This window comes from Pituophis catenifer, unplaced genomic scaffold (assembly GCF_029215685.1).
Source record: "Pituophis catenifer annectens isolate HBS135680 unplaced genomic scaffold, rPitCat1.0.hap2 SCAF_4, whole genome shotgun sequence".
Lineage (NCBI taxonomy): Eukaryota > Metazoa > Chordata > Lepidosauria > Squamata > Colubridae > Pituophis > Pituophis catenifer.
The window spans coordinates 93694038-93715998 of NW_027256884.1; the positions used below are offsets into that span (position 1 = coordinate 93694038).

Consider the following 21961-nt stretch of genomic DNA (forward strand, 5'->3'; position numbering starts at 1 on the left):
AACCAAGGGTCCCTTAATTTCTATTAAGAGGACAGTCCAGAAAAGTAGTACATTTATCTTCTGCTTTTTGTTTTGAAGTTGAGGGTAAATTACATTGTACTCCCGTTTTCCCTCACAACCACCCTGCAACGTAGGCTGACCCAATGGTACTAGTGGGCTTCTCTAATTGAAGGGAGACAGACCCTGGATTCCCCTGGTGCTTCACTACTCCTCATTGGCTCCTAATAATTGTTTCTGAATCTTAAAAGCAGAGTGATCAGTGTCTTGGGTCTGCATTTTTTATGCCATTTTGAAACAATGAATTCAGATAGACCCAGTGAAAAAACTTGATAGGGTCCAAACCTGAGTTTTACATGTTTGCATCATGAGGGTATCAGAAATCGTTCATTGGTCACAGATAGGTGTTATGTGCAATTTGAAAATGTTAGATGGATCCCATCTAAAATGTACATTTTTTGGGTGACATTAATAGCAAATGTTTATAATTTGATCACTGATTTTGTCAGTTGGTCAGTAATTCTCCATTTGGAGAAATGCCCAAACTGCTTAAGGAATGGGATAAGATGTGGAATACCAGAGGAGTGCGCGTATAGAATGAGATTGTAAGGTTACGTCTATTTTCAATAATGGTAGATTCAAATGTATTTGATATGTATATAATGTATATAATGTAAATATGTAATTACACGACACCTCAGATGTCAACAGAGATCTGATGTTTTTTAAAAATTTTAAAATCAATAAAGTATATTAAAAAAAAAAAAAGATGTGGAATACCAGAGACTTACAAAAATGAACCTATGGAAATGACCTCCAAAGGATTTCTTGAAGCAAATCATAGGACAACCAGTTGTAAAACTGGATTCTAAGATTTATTTTATGGTTAATTTTATGCAGATTAATTACATGTGATTGTGGTTTCATTTGAATGGAAATTTCATTGGAATCCATGATCCATTTCAGTCCAGGGCTTTTTGTTCAGGTAGCATCAAAACTAGCTGGGACTATATAACTGTAATGGCTCAGTGAATGCAGATGTCTGATTTGATGATAGGTTCATGTGAATACTATGTAAAAATCAGAATCACGAAGATCTATGCATTATATTCATTTTTATGGCTATGAATTCCTTCATTGCTCCATTTTATCTCCTATGCTCTTTAACGTCTACATTAAACTGCTGGTAGGCTGATGTAGGCTGAGATGCCAAAAATACATGGATGATACCAAGATCTCCCTCTCCATTTTAAAATGCCTAGCATAGGTGAGGCAATTGAAGTAGCACTTAGACAAAGTAGTGAACTGGATGAATCCCAACTAGCTGATTTGTGAGTTGTACATCTGCCGTGTCTGCCATTTATCCAAAGAAGCAGGTTTGCAGTTTTTCAAACGGATACATTTTGCTAAGTAACAATAAGGTATGCTACATCCAGACTCTATAGCAGAGATAAGCAACCTGCTGCTTTGTGGGTGTTAAGATGCTGGAGTCCAAAAGCTGTTAAGACTCCAAGTTACTAACTCTTGCTCTACATTAGGGCTGGGCAAGCCTGGAAAAAGTAGTAGCTGCTTTAAAATACATTAACTTCAATGAACTGATTCCTTAAAATTGTTTCGCCTTTTCACAGTCTCAACCCTTTAAAGCACTGTTTTTTTCCTCCAGGATCGAATGGAAATGGTTGGTAAAATGAATAATGGAGAAGTGGCTCACACAAGAGCCAAAGTATTTAAAATAATTTCTGAAACAGAAGCCTTACTCCATCCAACCTTGTGCTCAAATGCGTTGGGGAAATTTGAAAATCTATCATACTTCAACTGGATTCTTTAGCAAGTCATTAATGAAACTTACAATTAAAAAAAAATAAAAACTGTGTTCCAGATAAAGTTAATTGTACTATGAAATATTAAATCACATTTCTGTGTATCTTTATTTCAGACATAAAAACATTAAATGTACTATTCAATAAATAAACAAAACAAAAGTCAACATGTTAAAAACACGTTCCTAGTACTTATGCATCTGGTAACAATAAAAATCCCATGAATATGCTTCATTATTGAATCTATTTCCACTAATAAAATAGAAGGTAAATAATTCTTCCTATGACTTGCAACTTCCCATGAGTTGCCCTCAATATGTTCTCCAGACAGAAAATCTTCTATTTGAAACAGATTTTGAGGACTGGAGGCAGGGAAAAATACAGCATGGGTAAGGAGGAAGTCCTATTGCATAAGCCTTGAGAGAGGAAAAAATGTTTTTGAGCTTCAAGAAACTAGGACAGTCCTTAACTAAAAGGGAAATGAAAAACAAACTTCAATTTTTGTAATCTAAAAATTCAGGAATTCCATATATATGGAAACAATTATGTACCATGAATTATGCACCATCTTTTACATTAGCCAGAAAGTAATCTTACAACACCAAGCTCATTCAGCTTGCAACTGACTATGTTTATGAGACTATTTTTATATGACTTTAGGATAGATACAGATCATGTATGAAAGGATTAAAATTGATCAGTTTCATGACTGTTACTGTTACATGGGCGTTACTGTTATGAAGCAGAACAAAAGCATTACTTTAAACTGCAAAGAAACAGAAGCTTCTGAATAAGATATTGCTGGAAGGTGAGAATTTCCAACCCTCATTACATTCACAGATTTTTCAGTTTAGTATTAAGGCTTTATGATATTTGTAAGCCATTCAATTACTTTCACTATCTGAGCATACAGAGAAACCTCTGATCATATGCAAATTTTGATCATTTACCTCTAATATGCAATGAAGAAAAAGGAAGTAAAAATTGGATTGTAATGTTTTTTTAAAGAAAGGCATTTACATATTTTTAAAAATGTTCATTGTTAGAATAGTATTTGCAATTATTAACAACTGAAGCAATAAAAAAATCTTCAGGGGAGAAAGATACCTTTTTAAAATAAACATTGTCATTTATTTCAGCATATATGAAACCCCAACGTAATGGAGAAATGTGTCTGCGTGAATAAAATAAAGGTTATGGAGTAATTTGAATTCAAAGCCAAGGCTTGGGTTGTGAAGGAACATGAACTTTGCATCCACCTATTACTCTTTAAAACAGCTAAGCTTGTCCCATAAGCCTGGGAGAAGATACATTTGTTACATTTGGTATAAGGAGGTATAACTCAATTCTACATTCTACTTCTACTTATTTTAAAGTGACCCATAGCCTGGTTCCCCAATCCATATGTTCACATGTTCCCCAAGATGAAACAAGTACTGCAAGAGAAGTGGCCATGAATACTCTATTGAAGGCCATTTCTTTCTATCCTTTGGAAAGTCAAAAGGTTCCCTCTCCCTCTAGCTCCAAGAACACAAAATTAATGGTCTCAATTAACCTCAGAAGTGCTGTTTCCCATCAAGGAAAACATGAATACAGTTTCTTTCCAACACACATTTCTTTCTGGTGGACCAAGAACAAGATAAAACGACATAATTAACAAATAGGCAAACTGTGAAGCAAATCACACACAAGTATATTGCTTTTCCAAAAAAAAATGTAGTAGATACTTATGAATATAGGTAGGCATTTTAGTATGTCAAAATAGTTCTGCTGATCAAATAATTTCTTAAAAACAAATAAAATACTATAAAAATATATCAAATTGTTTAAATGTTCATATTTTTCCCATTTGAACATGTGTGTACTTTTTAAAAAAATCTTGAAGTGTTGAATATAGAAAAATATTTAGCCAAACTGAAAGCATGTATGTGCATAATCAAGTTGAGTTTGGTCTTGTTTCCAGCAAGGGAAATAAATATCTTGTTGTCATTTCTTTTGTAAGAATTCTGCTTGTATGAGTTTCCTTGTTCCATATCAACTTTGAAGAGCAGCTGGTAAATTGAGGAAGCAGGATTGTTAACATTTAGAAGAAACATCCTTACCAGGAACCCAATGTAACTGTGATGCCCTTGCCCAGCAACTTGTAAGAATACCAGGTATCTCTTCAAAAAAGAAAGCAATGTCTAATGTAATGTTATTTTAGATTCCTCTTGAAAGCTACAAAATGACTGCAAGTTAAGAAATGACACCATGCATATCGCTGTTGGGTCTTTGATGTATAGCAAGTGGCGGCAATGGCTTTCCATAGAAATCTAAAGCACAAATTAGAAAAGAAATCCAATTAACAGACAATATACCTCTTATCCAACTATTGTGAATTGAACAGAAAAAAGGACATGGAATTCTCTGCTTATTTAATATGCATACAAAAATCTTTAGCTTTCATCTGATAATTCTATCTTGTGCAAAATTTATATACTGAAAGATACAAGTTTGTTATACATGTTTATCGGTTTCACAATCTTTCTTTTACATTTTTGTCATTCCTTCTGGCTATAACTTTTACTTTCAGAATGACTTGTAAAAAGAGAAACACATTCGAAACAATTTTAGAATTACAAATACTCAGCCCACAACTACTCTATCCTAGACATAAAAACAAATATGGAGGAACTTTTTCCAACTGGTACAAATTAATAATGTTAAAACATAAAGGAATTTTTAGTTAAACATAGTAATAATGTTATGTTTAGTTAGACATAACAATCTAAATTAACTGACACCAGATGGCTAGTATTCTTTATTATATATAATTATCTCAAAAATCCCTGTTACTGCCACTCTCAACCCACCCTATGTTTCATAAATAATATATTGATCAAATCAGTCAGAATATAGAAAACAAAAGGAATAATTTTGGACAATCATTTCTATAAGAAGCATCTTTTTCCCTATTTTCCCAACTAATTCTAAATCAGAAGCAACCAACATTGAAGATTTAAAGTAGATATAAACCTTAGTGATTTGGAGATGTGAACAGCAGATTGCACTCAGTAGCAAAACCAAATATCCGAGGATTTTTATGACAAATGCATTTTTTTTTTAATGTAAGCAGAATTTCAAAAAGGAAAACAAGGCAAGTGTCAAATTATTAAACCATGTTAGAACAGAAGCATCCATTTAAAAAAAAAGAATTAAAAGACAGAATTCATCAGGCAAGCTTAGAATATGCAAAATTATAAAGCTATAGAAAGACAGTGGAGGCATTCAGAGAAGGCAGAACAGGACGTTGCATTGGTTATATTCCCAGTTTTTAGGATTTTTTTTTCTTTTAGTTGTGTTGACTATAGATTTTTAAATCATACCTATTGAAACATCATATTTTGCTTTAGTTTATCAAAACTCCTCCTTCCTCTCCAGATGTAAATTGATAATTAATGTTATCTGTTAAAACTGTTTAAACTCTACAACAGAGAAAACCTATGAAATTTCAATCTGTTGCAAGATATTAAGATATGTTTTTATTTATTTTGTATGGCATTAACAGAATGTTAAGTATGTATTTCCTATATATTTTCTACAAATCAAAAATACTTCAAGTGTAGAGTTGGATTATATAATACAATTAATTTGGTTACAAATCCTTACAATAATATTCTAAGATAACAAGATCCTTTTTACAGAAGAGAACTGCTGAATCAGACCCAAGTCTATCTTAGTCCAGTATTTTGCCAACCTATACTCCTGCAGTGTACAGAAGCAGGAGGTAGAGACATTAAATCATCCTGCTGATGTTCTTCTGCAACTTGTATTTGAAGGCATGCACCGCCAGCTGAGAGATAATATTTAGTCTTCAGAGCTAATGGCCCTTAATGGAATTGTCCTTCATGATTGTATCCACTCCCTTTAAAAGCCACCCAAATTACTGGACATCACAACTTGCAATACTGAATTCCAAAAATTGATTGTTGTGTATAGAAGTGCTTTTTCTAAAACCTTCAGTCAGGTTCACAGTATGACTCCTTGGCTTAGGGTTTTAATAAAAGGAGAAAAACTTCCTTCACTTTCTCCATACCATGCATGATATTATATGCCTCAACTGTTAACTTTGTCCCGTCACTTTTTCTAAGTTAAAGGTGTTCTAGACTTTCTCATAAGGTAAGGCATTCAAGACCCTAGTAGTTTTGATTTCTGTATTCTTCACTTTTCCCAGAAATATTATAGTCTTTTTAAAAATGTGCCAACAAATTGTCCACAGTATTCCAGATGCTAATATACCAAATTACTATAAAGGAATGACAATGTTTTCAATTTCATTTTCAGTCTCTTTTCTATGGTAATGATCGCTAGCACAAATCTTGCCTTTTTCAAAGCTGACACATACGATTGGAACTTATGGCTGTCATGGCGTATCTGCAGTCAAACTGATGGGCTTTGCCAGTGGCACAGGTCTATGATTGTTGCAGTGTCTCATGGTCATAAGATCACCACTGTGACCATCACAGCCAGCTTCTGACAAGCAAAGTTAGCAAGTCGCAATCATGTGACACCACATTTAACCATGAGTGATCTGCTTAATGACTGCAGTAGAGCTAATGTCATAAGTCAGGTGCACTCATGATGTTTCATTTAACAATCACACTACTTAGTGATAAAGTTGCATTTTTTAAGGCAGGACTATCTGTATCTAATAATTCTACAGTTTGGAATTGTGGCTTCTCTATTCTGTTCCTAAATTTTCTCTGATATTTAAGATTCTGGAGGTAAGGGTCATTGTGCTCCTTCCCCACTATAGTTTCCTGCCCTGTTCCTTTTGCCCACCATGATTAGAATTTTCCAACTACCTTTCCTTTTTCTAAAGATTGATGACTAAAATTGATCTCTTAGTCAAGAAATGCAGAGTCACTTAGTAGCTGATCTAAACCTAAATACCATTTTATTTAAAATCAACAGAGAGAATAAAACTATAACAAAATACTAAACAAGGAAGAATAAAATTTGGTGGATATTTGTGTTTTTTAAGGCCTAAAATATAGAAAAGTCCAATTATAAGAAGCTAGAAATCTAAAATTCTAGTAATTATTCACAGCTTCTAAAACTGGAGTCAGTGGTATGTAATACTCCCAATAAATCCAGAGTAAATAATACTTTTTTAAAAAATTTGATTTATATGCCGCCTTTCTCCGGAGACTCAGGGCGGCTTACAATGTGCTAAGCAATAGCCTTCATCCTTTTGTATATTTATACAAAGTCAGCTTATTGCCCCCACAACTGGATCCTCAATTTACCTACCTTAGAAAGGATGGAAGGCTGAGTCAACCTTGAGCCTGGCGAGATTCGAACCTGCAGTAATTGCTGGCAGCTGGTCTTAATAACAGGGTGCTTTAGACCACTGTACTACCAAGGCTCCTACTCAAGTGATGTATCTCTTTCAACATCTCAAATCAAAGTTGTCATGTTTTCAAGTGAAATATTGACAAGGATTGAAAGAAGTACATGCAAAATTGTAAGTAATTATATACTTTGGGCGAGCTGAAAATCAAAGCTTATAGGAAATATCTCATCTGTACAGCTTCACAAACTTGATTTATAACTTGCAATCAGAAGTATTTCTTGCATAAGAATAATTCTATCCCATTTTTTAACAAAAATATTGTCCAAGGAATGACAACTTTAACTCCAGATACAATCAGGCTGATAGGCCAAAAAGATTATAATCCAAAAACATGGCCCTTCTCCTCCCTACCTCTTTTTTCTGTCCTTTCTCTCATTTTCTTTTCTTTATACTCCTTAAAAAGAAATATGGATATTAAACAACTATTGAAAATTATACGGTTGTCTATTACAAAGGAAATCAATTTATGTACAAAATATAGATTTATGCACATATAAATTTTCCATACATATTTCTAATCTAGAGAAGTAAATTCTGAGACCACAGTGCTGCAAGTAAACCTTGAACATCTTAGTTATCATTTTACAACTCTTTCAAAAGTTGCTACTTCATAAATTTTAATGTGAAAGAAGGGGGGGGAATTAAATATGTGGGGCTCGCCATATAAACTGCAATTAACTAATTTTAAATGCTTTTAACCATAGATGAAATAAAATTTAGTTTTTGTCTAACAGTGCCCTTTTTTTAAAAAAAATATGGCCTTAGGTATTCTATTCAAAGGTAAAATATAGCCCATAGCTAGAGAAAGTTGGATAACCTTGATCTAGTTTAATATTACATGCTCTGAGAAGCAGGTCAAACCAGCACGCCAAGCATTAGTCTTTTTATTGCTCAAGATCATTTTAGAGGTCCTGAGGTTGAACACTAACTATACATATAAGACATACATTCTATCACTGAAGAATGCCATCTTGTCAAAACAGAAAATACTTCCAATTGGTTTTTCAAGTTTTTACATAAAATGATACAAATACTTTCAACCTTTCACATGCTATTAATAAAATTAACAGCAAAATTATATTTTTTAGAAAACCATATGCTAATAAAAACTGCACTGTACTTACAAATGGTTTCTAGTCAGATAAGTAACCATAAGTTAGGCACACAGTGTCTTCCTGCCTAATTAACTCATAACAATTCTGCCTCCCTCTTCTGCTGCCCCTTATAGAATTTAGCACGTGATTAATCTATGTTTAAGGTTCAATATTTATAGGTGTTGAGAAGAGAAAGAATGAAGTTTGTGTGAATGCTTGTCTGCTCAGAAGATATTTTTCTCCTATTTCAATATTTCTTAAAATCTAATTATAGCAATTCATAGCAGACCTTCTTTGGGTGAATAGTTAAGAATGGATATGGTCCTTTACACTTTAATATGTTCTATTTTTTTCCCCTCTGAGCAATATACAAATAATTACATGATCCCCTCAATAAGCAACAGATTTGTCCTGAAGCAAAGAGAACGAAATAAAATTATTAACTAAATGCCATTTACATATAGTTTGAAGAGAAAAACAAGGAGTGAAAATTATGGATTGTTCTTAAAGAAGCGCCAAATTAGTCAAAATGAAAGAAATAAGCCAATATGCAAAATAAAATATATGTTGCCGAGGACTATTCCTCTGAAATTACCATTATGATGAGTTTCACCAAGGGGCTCAAGTTTTCGAATTCTGTTAACTTTTGGTGTTTCCCATCCAACTGCCAAAAAAACAAACAAAACCCAAACAGCAATTATATAACTAAACAATGCTGATTCAGCAAATATTCATCCATGCACACGGAGAAAATCTCAAGCTACTAATAAAACCAGAACTACTGGTTTACTACTGATGAGCATGGTAGACATATCGGGGTAGAAGTTAATTTGCATAGGATTAAGACTGATATTGAAAATTTATTCCTTGGATGCAGATAAAGGCATAACATTTAATAAGCAAACAAATAAAGCAATATTCTATAAAGGTCTTTATAGAAGACTATTTTTCACAACCCCGTTCCCCCCCCCCAAAAAAAAAACCCAAAATGAGACAAAAATATATTTAGTTTCCAATAAAAGTAAGTTTTATTTTGTTGTGCTCTTTCTCTCTCTAATTCAATTGAGGAAGAAGGCATTATTCCTTTTTATACAGCCAAGCTTTTTTTCACTTGCCACGTAAATTTCTGGGATGGAATATTTAAGACCTTGGGAGCACAAGGGTACCACAGAACAAAGCAGAAAATAAACAGTGTCACTTCTAACAGATAAGAGTCCAGGAAATAGAGGAAAGCATGACAAAAAGACTCAGAGTAAAGCTGCCTTAACAATGTATGTTATGTGGGAGAATTATTTAGTAAGCTCTCAAGATTCTGTAATATTATTCTATTAGCAATAAATATGTTTCCATAAATTCACATGGTTCTTGTTTTATGAGTTTGTAAGTTTGTGAGCTGGAAAGATCTTTATTGTGACTTGGGTAATATAACAGAATCATGAACCATAAAAATAACTTTCCCACACAAGTTATACCTAGTATAATTACGGCAGAGTTACTCTAAATCTCTTTCTCATGCTTTTCTTTTCGGCTGGACTTTCTTCTACATTACCCTTACCGCTCCTTAGTTCTCTTGCTGCCTCCTTTATATTCCCAAGATCATTTAACAGTGCCATATATTTAATCTACATATCTTTTCTTTTGAAATATTTCATGTGAGGTTGTGTTATTCATGTGTTGAAGACCAGGGCTCTCCAACCTTGGCAAATTTACGACCTGTGGACTTCAACTCCCAGAATTCCTCAGCCAGTGCAGGCTGGCTGAGGAATTCTGGGAGTTGAAGTCCACAAGTCGTAAAGTTGCCAAGATTGGAGACCCCTGTTCAAGAACTCAACTTTTAAATACTGATGCACATTGTACTCACCTGGTGTATGAGTTGCAATTGGAGTAGGAAGTGGGGAAACAATTTCTTCTGTATTGACTGGTTCAACTCGATGATTTCTTTTTAATTTTAGTTTCTTTGCTTTCTTTTTACTGTTTTCTAAATCAAATATAAATAAAACCATTGATGTTACATAAAGAATTTGAACTGCAATTAGAAAACATCTGTGCTTACATAGATAAAGACAGATTTTAATCAGAGTGTAACACAACTTTATTTAGTAATAAACACACGGTTCTTAATTATGTAGACATAATGTTCAGTTAAGATTATATATTCATGAAAGACTATAAGAATTTAAGTTTGTCACCTAATAAAAGAAATCTATCAATTGCTTGGCAGCTCATTAGTCTTTTGTAAAAAGGTTGCCTAGTAGCTATATTTTCCTCTCTCTCCAAGTTCAAATGTTGAAATAAACTTTTGAAAAGCTAACAGGAATCATATGAGGTATTTTATCTTCTGCAAACCTCAATAAATAAATTCAGTCTTTCTTGCTCAAGATTCTTTGAATCAAAAAATGTGAAAGGATACTAAATAATTTTCTGGGTTTTTTTTTCAGAGTAAATGAAAAGGTAATTCATCAGTTCTTACTAAATTATTATGAGAAATCAGGAGTGTATGCTAAGATCTAAGAGAAATTGGCTGGTAACACAGCATTTACAAATTCTTACAAGTCTACCTGTTCCTGGATTCAAAGTTGGATTATCACCAGAGTCAAGACTTTCTGAGATCTGCTGGTCATTCTCATCTTCGTGTTCCATTTGTTGTGTTAGTGCAGATTTATAGTTTTCTATCAGTCTCTGTTCGTTGGATTGTTCACTGTTCAGACTCTGAACATCTATTATCTCCTGATTTGTTTTAGGTTTCAAGGCAATAGCAATCTTTTCATTCTCTTCCCTTTGCCTCTTCTTCTCTTTTTCAATTTTCTTTTCATTCTAACAAAATACAGAAGAAAATGCCATTCATTATAGCAGCATTTCAAATGTTAGTTGGGGAGAAGTTAATGTCAACAACAAATCAGAGGATACTTTAAAAGAATGACTGAAATACATTTCATATATTAAATTTACAAAACTGTTTTTTATACATTATTATGGATTTACACCAGGCACTAAATCAAGTTTTTTTCTAACTGCCCTCTCAGATTCTTAAGATGCTTTGGTGTTTTCCACAATAACTTTGCAGATAGTGCAACAAACACACATACAAACACAAAAATCACAGCCAGCTTAAGATCTATATTTGTGTCTTTATACTAGCCTTTCCTACTGGATAACAAATCATCAATAATATAAAATAATCTTCAATTTCATATAATGGAACCTCTAATTAATATTCAGCTCTCCTAAGAAAACTGCTTATATAACTTTACATTTTAATTACTTTGAATTTCAAGTATTTGAATTTTTACTGTGCAAATATTCTCAATAACCTTAGTTCAGTACTTTACATGAGCCTATGGATTTCTATGCAATTTTATTGACATATTGCTATGGATAATGAATTTAAAATATTAAGTAAAGCTTTTTTCCCATGTGGAGAATACTAAGCCTTAAATTACTTATACTGATTCTGATATCATGGCAGCTTTTTTTCATATTCTGAACTATTATTCCAAGAAATTAATTAAAAAGACACCGATTATAAAATTTGGTATCTTTTAAAATTGCTATCGTTTGATTGATTATGTGTCATCAAGTTTGTATTGACTCTTCACAATCACATAAATAGATTTTCTCCAAGAGAACTGTCTCTAATCTGATCCTTCAAGTCTTTCAACCATGTTCTGCCCACACTGCTGAAATTGAGTTCAACCACCTTACTGCTGACGGTCCCCTTCTCTTTCCTTTCACCGTTTCCAGCATTATAGACATCTCCAGAGAAGTAGCTCATTTGCATGAAGTGGCCAAAGTATTATACCCTGTTTTCCCCAAAATAAGACATCCCCTGATAATAAGCTCAATCGGGCTTTTGAGTGCATGGCAATAACGCCAAGCGCTTATTTCAGGGTTCAAAAAAATGTAAGACAGGATCTTATTTTCGAGGAAACACAGTAATTTGAGTCTGAACATTTTTGCTTTAAATGAGAAACTCTTCTATTCTATTATCCATTTGTTTGGTTTCATGGCTATCCATTACATTGTAAGAAATCGTTCCCAATATTAAAGTTGAAAAACAGCAATACTTTCTCTTCTGATTTTTTTCAAAGTCCAACTTTAACTTCCACACAATGGCACAAGGGGGAAAAAAAACCCCAATGCCTCTACCATTCTGATTGTTGTATTATAAGCAGATCCTGGCATCTAAATATATTTTCCAAGGCTTTCGATGCTACTCTACCAAGTGTTAGTCTGTGGCATATTTCTTGACTATTGACTCCTTTACTGTTCATAGTTTAATTATTTTATGCTATGTATAGTTGTATTTTCAGCTATCAGAATAGTGCCATTAGATTGCATAGATTGATAGATTATTGATGTTTCTTCAGTCAGTTTTAAAAACACACTCATATTTTTCAAATCCAGTTTGTCTTAATATAAACTCTGCATATACACTGATTTATTAAAAGGAAAAGCATACATGCTTTTCTCACTCCTTTGACAGCCTGGAACCAATCTGCTTTGCCATGTTGCTTTCTGACCCTTTCATAAATTTTACATCAAGAAAATAAAATGTTCTGGTGTTCCTATTTTTATAAACACATTCCACGGCTTGAAGTGATCAATACAATCAAAAGCCTTTATATAATCAATGAAAAATATATTTATGTGGGTTTTTTTTGGTGTTCTTTGGCTTTCTTAATTATCCAGCATGAATTAGCAATAATGACTTATTTCACTTAGGTTTTTTTTTTCTAAAGTCAACTTGAACATCTGGCATCCTTTCATAAATGAAATGTCTTTTGCTTCCAGGCAAGAGATCCTTAGGAAAAGACAGAAATGGGTACACATATAGCAGGCAGCGGTTAATGTAAAATAAAAGTAATTTGATGAAATAAATTTTAAAAATTGGCCTTGCCACTACAAAAATTAGTTAAGTATTTAATCTTTCCTCAATAGTATCTGGGACCAAACACATCTGTTCATATCTGGTAGCAGCACAGAAACAAGAAACCACTGAAAATATGGAAGGCACTGAGAGTGGTGAGAATTTCCCTGTTATGAGGGAAATTCCCCACTTGGGGGTGGGGGAGTATTTATGTTAGGTCAAAGGACCAAGAATAGGACAGACATTGGACAAAAAAAGAGACAAGACAGACTAGAGCAGGAATAATCAGAAAGACGGATTCATTTGGGGTAACTGAAAGAAATAATAGTAGTACATAACTATGGCTATAACTACTCCAGGAATGGGAATAAGATCTTCTTCCTAATAAGATCTTCTTCCTCATCTCATAATAAAGGTATCAAAATATTAAAATCCCAGAATTAACAAAAGGAAAAATATAGACGAGTTTTTAGAATACATGATAGAGAACATTTATAAAGCCCAAGCAGGAATTGGCAGCTGGGTTAGAATCCAGCTTTATAGGAAACGTCCAAAGAACTTACACAACTATAAGACTAAAATAAAGGAAAAGTGACATTACACTGATACAGTGTAACAAAACATGCATATTAGATATGCATATTCAGTATGCAGTGTTAGAATAGTTCTTACCAATCCTATCCAACCCAGATAAAAAATACCACCTAATGTTCAGAGAAGGCTGAACATTATTTGGCTACCTACAGAATTAAGGAAGCATAGAAAAAGTAGGTAGTTGTTGAAAAAAGGCTGTGGAAACAAGAAGCCAAAATAAAAGGAAGCGTAAAAACTTACAGAGAAAACAATTAGAGGAGGCCAGTATTAGAAAAGACAACAGAAAGCCATTATTGAAATATAAAACAATTACACATCTGACAAAGTTTATGGCCTGAACCTGCATAAGAGAAGCTCAGAAAAGTTTAATGGCTCTTAATCTCTATGACCTATCAAAGGTAGAAGGAATAGTCCTAACATTGGACTGAAATAAATCCCTCTGGTCTTCTAGATTTAAGTAGCAACCTAACATAGCACAGCCTTATCTTACATGATGCATCCCCAGAACAGGAACACAAGTTCTCCTGTGTTTTGGAAAAATACAAATTACTTTGGTATAGTCAGATAAGAAGGATCTCAAAAGAAATTTTAATAGAGATTTATCAAAAATACTCTGTTATATAGCAATGGGATCAAATTTCCCAATACATCATAATTAGTTATCAATCAAGCAAAAGGGGCTGGTAGAGAAGCAAACATAGTTATTAATAACAAAGGTAAGAGGAACAAGAAAAATAAAATAGAAAGCAAAGGAAAAATAAATAAATAACCAGATAACACAGAGAAAAGGAAAAAAGGGCCAAAAAAGGATTTGAATTTGTTTCAAAAATACAATACTGACTTAAGCACTCATGAACAATGAACTGATTTGTTACAAATGTTTTCCATGGGTGATTGCTCCAATACCTTAGTGATTACAGTTGATATAGGCTGAAATGGGTTTCCAGTTACAAGCTCAGTGTCTTCTTCATCCAAAATGCTCCTTCCTTCTCGTTCATTTTCTTCTTTCTCTTTCTGTTCTCTGATGATTTTTTTAAAGAAAAAAAAGATATTTTGAATCAACTAAAATTAAAAATTCTTAGAATATTACAAACTTTGAAAACAGTTCATATGCATTACATCAAAATGCAGTAAAGTGTTATTGATGAACTTGTAAAAGATGGATATGAAGTTGAAAGAACTGACCTAAAGTCAATCAATGTGAAACCTTGTTTACAATTCTTCTACTAGAATAACCTACCTTTCATTAATTTACTGAAATATATATTCTGTTCTGCTCTTAAAGCAAAGGGTTAAAATCAAAACTGAATTCAACCGAAATAAATGGTTATAAGCCAAATAGATTTCCTATACCAAGATAATAAAAGTATGCATTATTTGCCTGATTAAGTTTGACTTGAATTTGTATACTTTTAAATTTTATTATATGAATTTCTGTATAACTGAAAAGATAGAAATACCAAGGAATTATCAATTCTACATATTTGGTAAATGTAAAATAAATAATTAAATGATTACAGGTTTTAAAATGTTGAAGTTAGTGAGTGTTCTTTTCAGGAATAAGGTATATTTCCACCATAATTTGGTATGCTGGCTAAAAGCATATCTCACTATTTTTCTAGTTAGCTAAAAGAAAACTTAAAATATAGTGAAGAGTCACTAAGAAATCCCTATCAGATTCCATTTATCTGAATGATAAAAGTGGTCCAATTTTGCATTCTGAGATTTTAAGCCATTTTATCTATTCTTGTTTGGTTAGAACTGAAAACCATTGTTATGATTCATGTCCTACTTACTCCTCTGTTATGGAATATGCGTCTTCTCACATACTGCCAATTCTGACGACATTTGGTTCTCTTACCACCATTCTAGCAATGGGCAGATTTGTTATACTTAGTTTTGGTCTGCAGCTGGAAGATTTGAACACTTCTGTGCTTTTATCAGCCTCTATGTATGCTAGCTGTCAGAGGGCTGCTGATGGTGCTGACTGTTGTCAGGTCTGTCTGCCATTGCTATTATCATAGAGTGTCTGTGAGAGGTCAAGATCACCACAGTTGCCTATGTTTATTAGATGTTCCTTAGAGAGAAACTGCTAAGGTATCCCTAGCTTGGCCTGGTCCATATCAGACCGACTCTAATGCCATTCATTCTGTCTTTTAAAGATCAACCTGTTTTGGCATAGTAAGTAGCTGATGTCAGATGCTAGAGTCATCTACATAATTTCATACTTCTTTTGCAGTCTTTTCAATTATATATCCACATTTTTATGTTTTTTTATTTTATTGGTTTTTCTTGGCTTTTAAGATGGAGCATAAAGAAACTCACTACTTCCTTATAAAAGGCAAAGCTAAAGAGTGGATGGGGAGGGGGAGAGCAGAATTCCACTCACTGGCCAGAAAGAAGTATTAAGTTTTCCTCCTTACTAGAAGTGGCAGACCTACTTTTTTTTTAAATTCCATATTCAGTGAACAAGTTAATACATGTATTAAATTGTTAAAAACAAACACTTGTAACTGTTTCCATCAGACGTTGAATGTACGGATGATAAGTTGCTTTCTTTTTTGGCTATAATTCAAATATAATATCAAATTATGACAAATTCTGCATCTGGGACTCTGTCAGAATCTGAGACATATTGCCCAAAGTTAGCATAAAATGGGAAAATATTAATAAAGATTAACTACAATAGCTATACTATAGGGGAAAATGCATTTTTCTGTTCCACCAGTCTGAAGTATTACCCACTTTTGCAAATCTTTCAGAGCATCTAAATGAATTTTCCCCAACCAGGCATCCACCAGGTATAATGTTAAAGCCCATAATTTCTAGCCAAGGACAAAACTGTCTTAGAATTCAATAAATACGATGAGCACCAGTAGGATTCTGGACCTTATTGCTTGTCTTGAATAAATAATGGTCAGACTGGAAATGTCATTCTTAGATGATCACTATTAACACCTTTGACAATGTCATATCATGTGTCATGTCTGATATGAAAACACAGTTACTGAGTGTATTACATGTTAGATCTACATATTCTGGTCTTTGCTGTACAGTACCTTGAAATCCAATCTGTAATGTACTATAAAATGTTTCACAAAGATGACTTACTCTACCTACCTTTCTTTCCTTATCTTCTTCACTCTTTCTGCTCGGTCTCGTTTCTCTTGCTCTTCAATGGCTTTTTGCTCTGTGATGTCTTTCTGAATTCTTTCATATAAGGCATCAAAATCTTTTGCTATAGTGTGTAACAGCCAAAGTAAACCTTTCTTTATCGATTTGTCAATTTTTCTTCCATAGCCCACAATAGCAGAACAAGGCTCCTATAACCAACGGAAAAATCAGCACTATCTCATATTGTTACAGCAATATGTAATTGAACAATGTTATGGACTCACTGACAATTTCTGAAAATGATTGTGCAGCACACTTGTCAATAATAACTTGTTTATATTTTGATCCTTCCAATTATTCCATCTCACCTCTTAAGACCCAGCTTTCCAGAGGGATATAAAGTCAGATTTCCCTATATGCTCTGAAAATTACTTTTCAAAAACTGTTGCTGCTCCCAATAAATTCCCACAAGAATTTCTTATCTTCAAATTCTAACTTTTTAAAACTAGAATGATTAAATCAAAATTTTATTTTCCAAGAATGAAACAAATATTCTGCCACAAAACATTACACTCTGCAGTAGTCCATCTCTGAAACCTTTGTTACTTTGTTCTATTTCATTTCTACAATAATTTAAAATCTTCCTTTTGGTTATTTCATTCTATTCCTTCTTGGGCTACTTCTGCAGATATTTAGCATCCTATATCCATTGAACTAGCTAGAGCAGTGATGGCGAACCTTTTTTTCCTCGGGTGCCAAAAATGTGTTGTGTGTGCATGACAGCGCATGTGCGTGCCCACACCCATAATGCAACGCCACCAACAGGCCCTGCCCCCACACGTGCAACCCCTTGTGCACCCCCCATGCATGTGCACGCGACCATTTTTGTAGTAGCAGGCCTCCCTGAAGCCTCCTGGGACCAAAAGTAGAGCGCGGGGGGGCACCCCCCCATCCCCACGCATGCATGCACAACCCCTATCCCCCTCACGCATCCCAAAAATCAGCTGGCAAGACCCGAAAGTCAGCTAGCTGGGGGAAGCACGCGGTGGAGCTGACCTGGGTGTCGGCTTGTGTGCTCGCAGAGATGGTTCCGTGCACTACAGGTGGCACGTGTGCCATATGTTCACCATCACAGAGCTAGAGTATCTACTTTTTATCTCCATAAGTCTCCCTATCCCTTCATCCATCTCTCTCTCTTTCTCTCTCTCCCACTCCCTCCCTCCATAGAGAAAGTGAGTGAGTGAGAGAGAGAGAGAGAGAGAAAGAGAGAGAGAGAGAGAGAGAAGAGAGAGAGATAGATAGATTTGTAGCTATACCAGTAGATATAAAAGCTTTGTCTATTGTATTTCATTACTGCCAGATTCAACAAAAGTGCAACATTGGTACTTTACAATAATAAAAACAGAGAATGTATTAAGTGTATTCTTGAGCATTCTGATTCTTCCTTGGTTTTTAGCAGCATTCTTTCTGCCACCATAACTCACTTAGTTTTAATATTAATCTAACTGAATAAAACGTATATTTAGAACTGAAATGAATATTTTAAATTGCATAAATAAACTGAAACAAGAACAAATTATAATATCATTTATTAAACCGGATGTATCTGCAAATCCCAATTCTGTAATAAAACAAATTTTGAAAATAACCACAATCTATAATTTATTTGTTAATTATTCATTCATTCATTCAAATATTAGCTATTTCAACTGTTGAAGCAGCTCAAGTTAATACTTCAATTTACATACTGCTCTATTTTCAGAAAGCCTGCTCCACTTTCAGAAACTCTTGCATAAAATTATTAAAGTAATATTAACAACAAAACAATTAATATAACTGTATTCTATCAATCCCATATACCACTATTGACAGAATAGTATAATCGACATCTGCATCTTTCAAGAATACCATATGAAAAAAAGAGCAACCAATCATAGGTTCAAGGGATATTTGGGAGGGCTTGCACTGTTAAAATTCAGTTGTGCCTGGCAGCCCTACACCTATAATTTCAACACAAGAGAAATGATATTCGATGCTTACAGAAAACATTCATATGGGGAAGGAACATTTGTATGGAAAATGTTGGCATGCCAGTAAAGAACAATCTTCCTTCCCCTGTCATTGTATAAGTTTTCATTGTACAGGTAGTCCTTGACTTACAACAGTTCATTTAGTGGCTGAAGTTACAATGGCACTGAAAAAAGTAAGTTATGACCATTTTTCATACCTACGACGACCATTGCAGCATCCCCATGGTCATGTGATCAAAATTCAGATGCTGGACAACAGCTTCATATTTATGATGGTTGCATTATCCCAGGGTCATGTGATCACCTTTTGTGGCCTTCTGACAAGCAAAGTCAATGGGAAAACCAAATTCACTTAACAACGTTAGTAATTTAACAACTGCAGTGATTCACTTGATAAATGTGACAAGAAAAATCGTAAAATGGGCCAAAACCCACTTAACAAATTTCTCACTTAGAACATAAATATTGTGCTCAATTGTGCGCATAAGTCGAGAACTACCTGTATCAGTGAATTGTGGAAAATATAACTGTTAACCGAAACCTGGTAGCTCCTGGTGACTACATGGATATTTCCATGCAATTTTTGATAACTGTGGTTCCATAACAGACCAGACAATTTAAAAAAAACTGAACTGATTAGCCTTCTCAGTTTAGGAACCAACAATACAAATAGTAGTACCTTAATATTATGCTTCATCAGGAAATTAAATGCTTTCAAAAAAAATAAACTGATATTACAGAGACTGATATTCCATTAAGCACTTTTCTGAGAAATGACATTTGCTTATCATCCAGGTAATAAGCAACAAAATCATCTTTCTCATAGCCATCACTAATCAGACATAAAGAGGCCTATGATATAGAGAAAAATAAAGTGATAGAATTGCATAATTTTATTTCAAAATTCTGCCAAGCAACATGTCTAAAGAAATTAATCTTATTTAAAATGCACTTACAATCTGACAGAGGCATTTGTGCTCATTGACAAGCTTTTCAAGAGATAAATATTCAATCACATCTGCTTCTGCCAAGGCACCTTCTTTGTCTTGTTTATTTGCTAATCTAAGGGGAAAAAAGATCAAATAAAAATATGGTAATGCTACCTACCATGGTTAAAAGTCAATGCAAATCAATATAGATAAGCAGAATCTATTCAAATAATAGGAAAGACACAAAACATTGTTCTATAGCCAAACATAAATATTACTGTTGCCTATTTATTAACCATTTCTTCTCAGTGGAATAAATACAAATGTTTAATTTATTTTCTCATTACTCTTAAAATGTTAGAAAGCCTATATCTTGATCGAACACATCCTGGGTGAACTGAACTTAAATAATTTTTGGTAGAAGGCAGTTAAAGCTTTATTTTCCTATTATACTTTCTACAACCTACACCTCCTGAAAATGCTGCCCTTTTTAGAATGATCCTCTGAAAAGCAAATATATTTGAAAATGTTTTATGTGAAAATGCCTAAGTCTGACTCTGATGATCATACAATGATAATAGGATTACAATGTTATGTTGTAAGAAAGCAACCTTATGAGAGGTTTATAGGAGAAAGTTTATGGGAGAAAGTTTCACTGGGTTCACTTCACTTCAAAATAAATAGCCTTAGGATTGTGGTAGAAGTTTAGATATTTTGATATCAAAAGTTAAATTCAAAAGAATAACCATAAATGATTGTTCTTGCAAGTTTGAAACTTCCAAACTGTTCTTAGAAGCAGCTGTAAAGTTTACTTGTAATGGATGGACTTTTCCAGGTTTGTGATCTACCTGTTTGATATGGTTCCAAGCTGCCCTTATTTATACTCAGGTTGGTAACTCAACGGAGGAGATATGTTTGAAAAACATGTGATTTAAAATATAGAAAAGCATACACACAATGTAGTTGATAAAATCGATCTTCCTCTTTTTGTTCTTCCAAGGAAAAATATCAATTTTCATTAGTCACAGCAAAGTTATTAAAAAGTTCAGAAAAGTATTTTCATTTCTTAGAGATGAACTACAAACCAGTATATTTAGGCAAACATTCTTCCCACTTGTAGGTTGAAAATGTCTAGATAAATAGTACTGACAAGAACTGTATTAAAACCTTTGATCTGGAACCAAGAGCATGCTTAGTAAAAAGAAAGTGCTCTCCTTGTACTTCATTTATTTTGTTAAGTTTCTCTAAAATAGCCTTTCTCAACTCAGTGCTTTTCCAAATACGTTGGACCACAAATGGAGAATACCATGATGTAGAATAGTACCAAGAAGCATAAGAAAAGTGAAATTATACTTAGAGATACATAAGCAACAGAAGAGAGGCAGCTTTCTGTAAATTTTTCCCTAAACATAAGTTTGCAAATTTACTTATTTTGGCACCGGGCATCTGTTATACCAGAATCATACAAGGGAACTAAGTAGAGTATGCACTGTTCTTCCCCCAGCTGATCTGTATAATTACTCTATGAAGTGTAATGGGCTGAGAGTACAAGTTCAGATTATTCAGAAAGTGTAATGTCAAAGAGGTAGAGAGAGAGAAGTAGAGAGAGAGGGAGGGAGGAGAAAGAGAGAGAGAGGAACAAAATAGATTTGTCCACTTTATTACAATCCACTATCTTCAATGGTTTTCGCAATTGTTTATTTCCTCATTAATTTTAATAATGGTTCAATAATGGAATTTATATATGGAGTTCAACACCATATAAGAATTGCTCTTCCCCTCCACTACCACTTTATATATTGGATGAATGAATAAAATGATTTCAGTTGTCATGTATTGGTTCAGCTATATAATAATAATTTGAAAATACAAACAGCTAGCAAAATGGGTAAAACTTAGTTTGCAAATAGACCAAGTCCATAATTCTCTTCAATTCTCAGCAATAATTTCAAAGAAGCTTTTCTCTGTTAACAATATATTCCTTTCATTTAAAAAAACCCTTTTTTATTGCTTATGCTTTGATAGTTTATATCAAAATTGCAAAAGAATAAAAATACAAAGCTAAACAGAAGTTAACAACTACTAATAAAACATTAATAAAACATAAGTAAACTTTTGGTA

At 33.5% G+C, this 21961-nt stretch overlaps 1 protein-coding gene across 5 annotated transcripts in view; it reads right to left on the minus strand.

The window, feature by feature from the left end:
- Positions 1–2923: 2923 nt before the first annotated feature.
- Positions 2924–21961, minus strand: part of ARL13B (ARF like GTPase 13B) — a 42145-nt gene continuing 23107 nt past the window's right edge. For 4 of the 5 annotated variants that reach the window (XM_070943743.1, XM_070943740.1, XM_070943742.1 and 1 more), the window contains 7 exons: positions 19868–19973; positions 16888–17090; positions 14674–14788; positions 10865–11120; positions 10168–10284; positions 8902–8970; positions 2924–4129 (listed from right to left, as the gene is read on the minus strand). In XM_070943743.1, the coding sequence (XP_070799844.1) occupies positions 4053–4129; positions 8902–8970; positions 10168–10284; positions 10865–11120; positions 14674–14788; positions 16888–17090; positions 19868–19973 (943 nt within the window). In that variant the 3' untranslated portion in view covers positions 2924–4052. Of the gene's footprint in view, positions 4130–7563; positions 7607–8901; positions 8971–10167; positions 10285–10864; positions 11121–14673; positions 14789–16887; positions 17091–19867; positions 19974–21961 lie in introns of all 5 variants that reach the window. The other variant, XM_070943744.1, reaches the window with a different exon arrangement.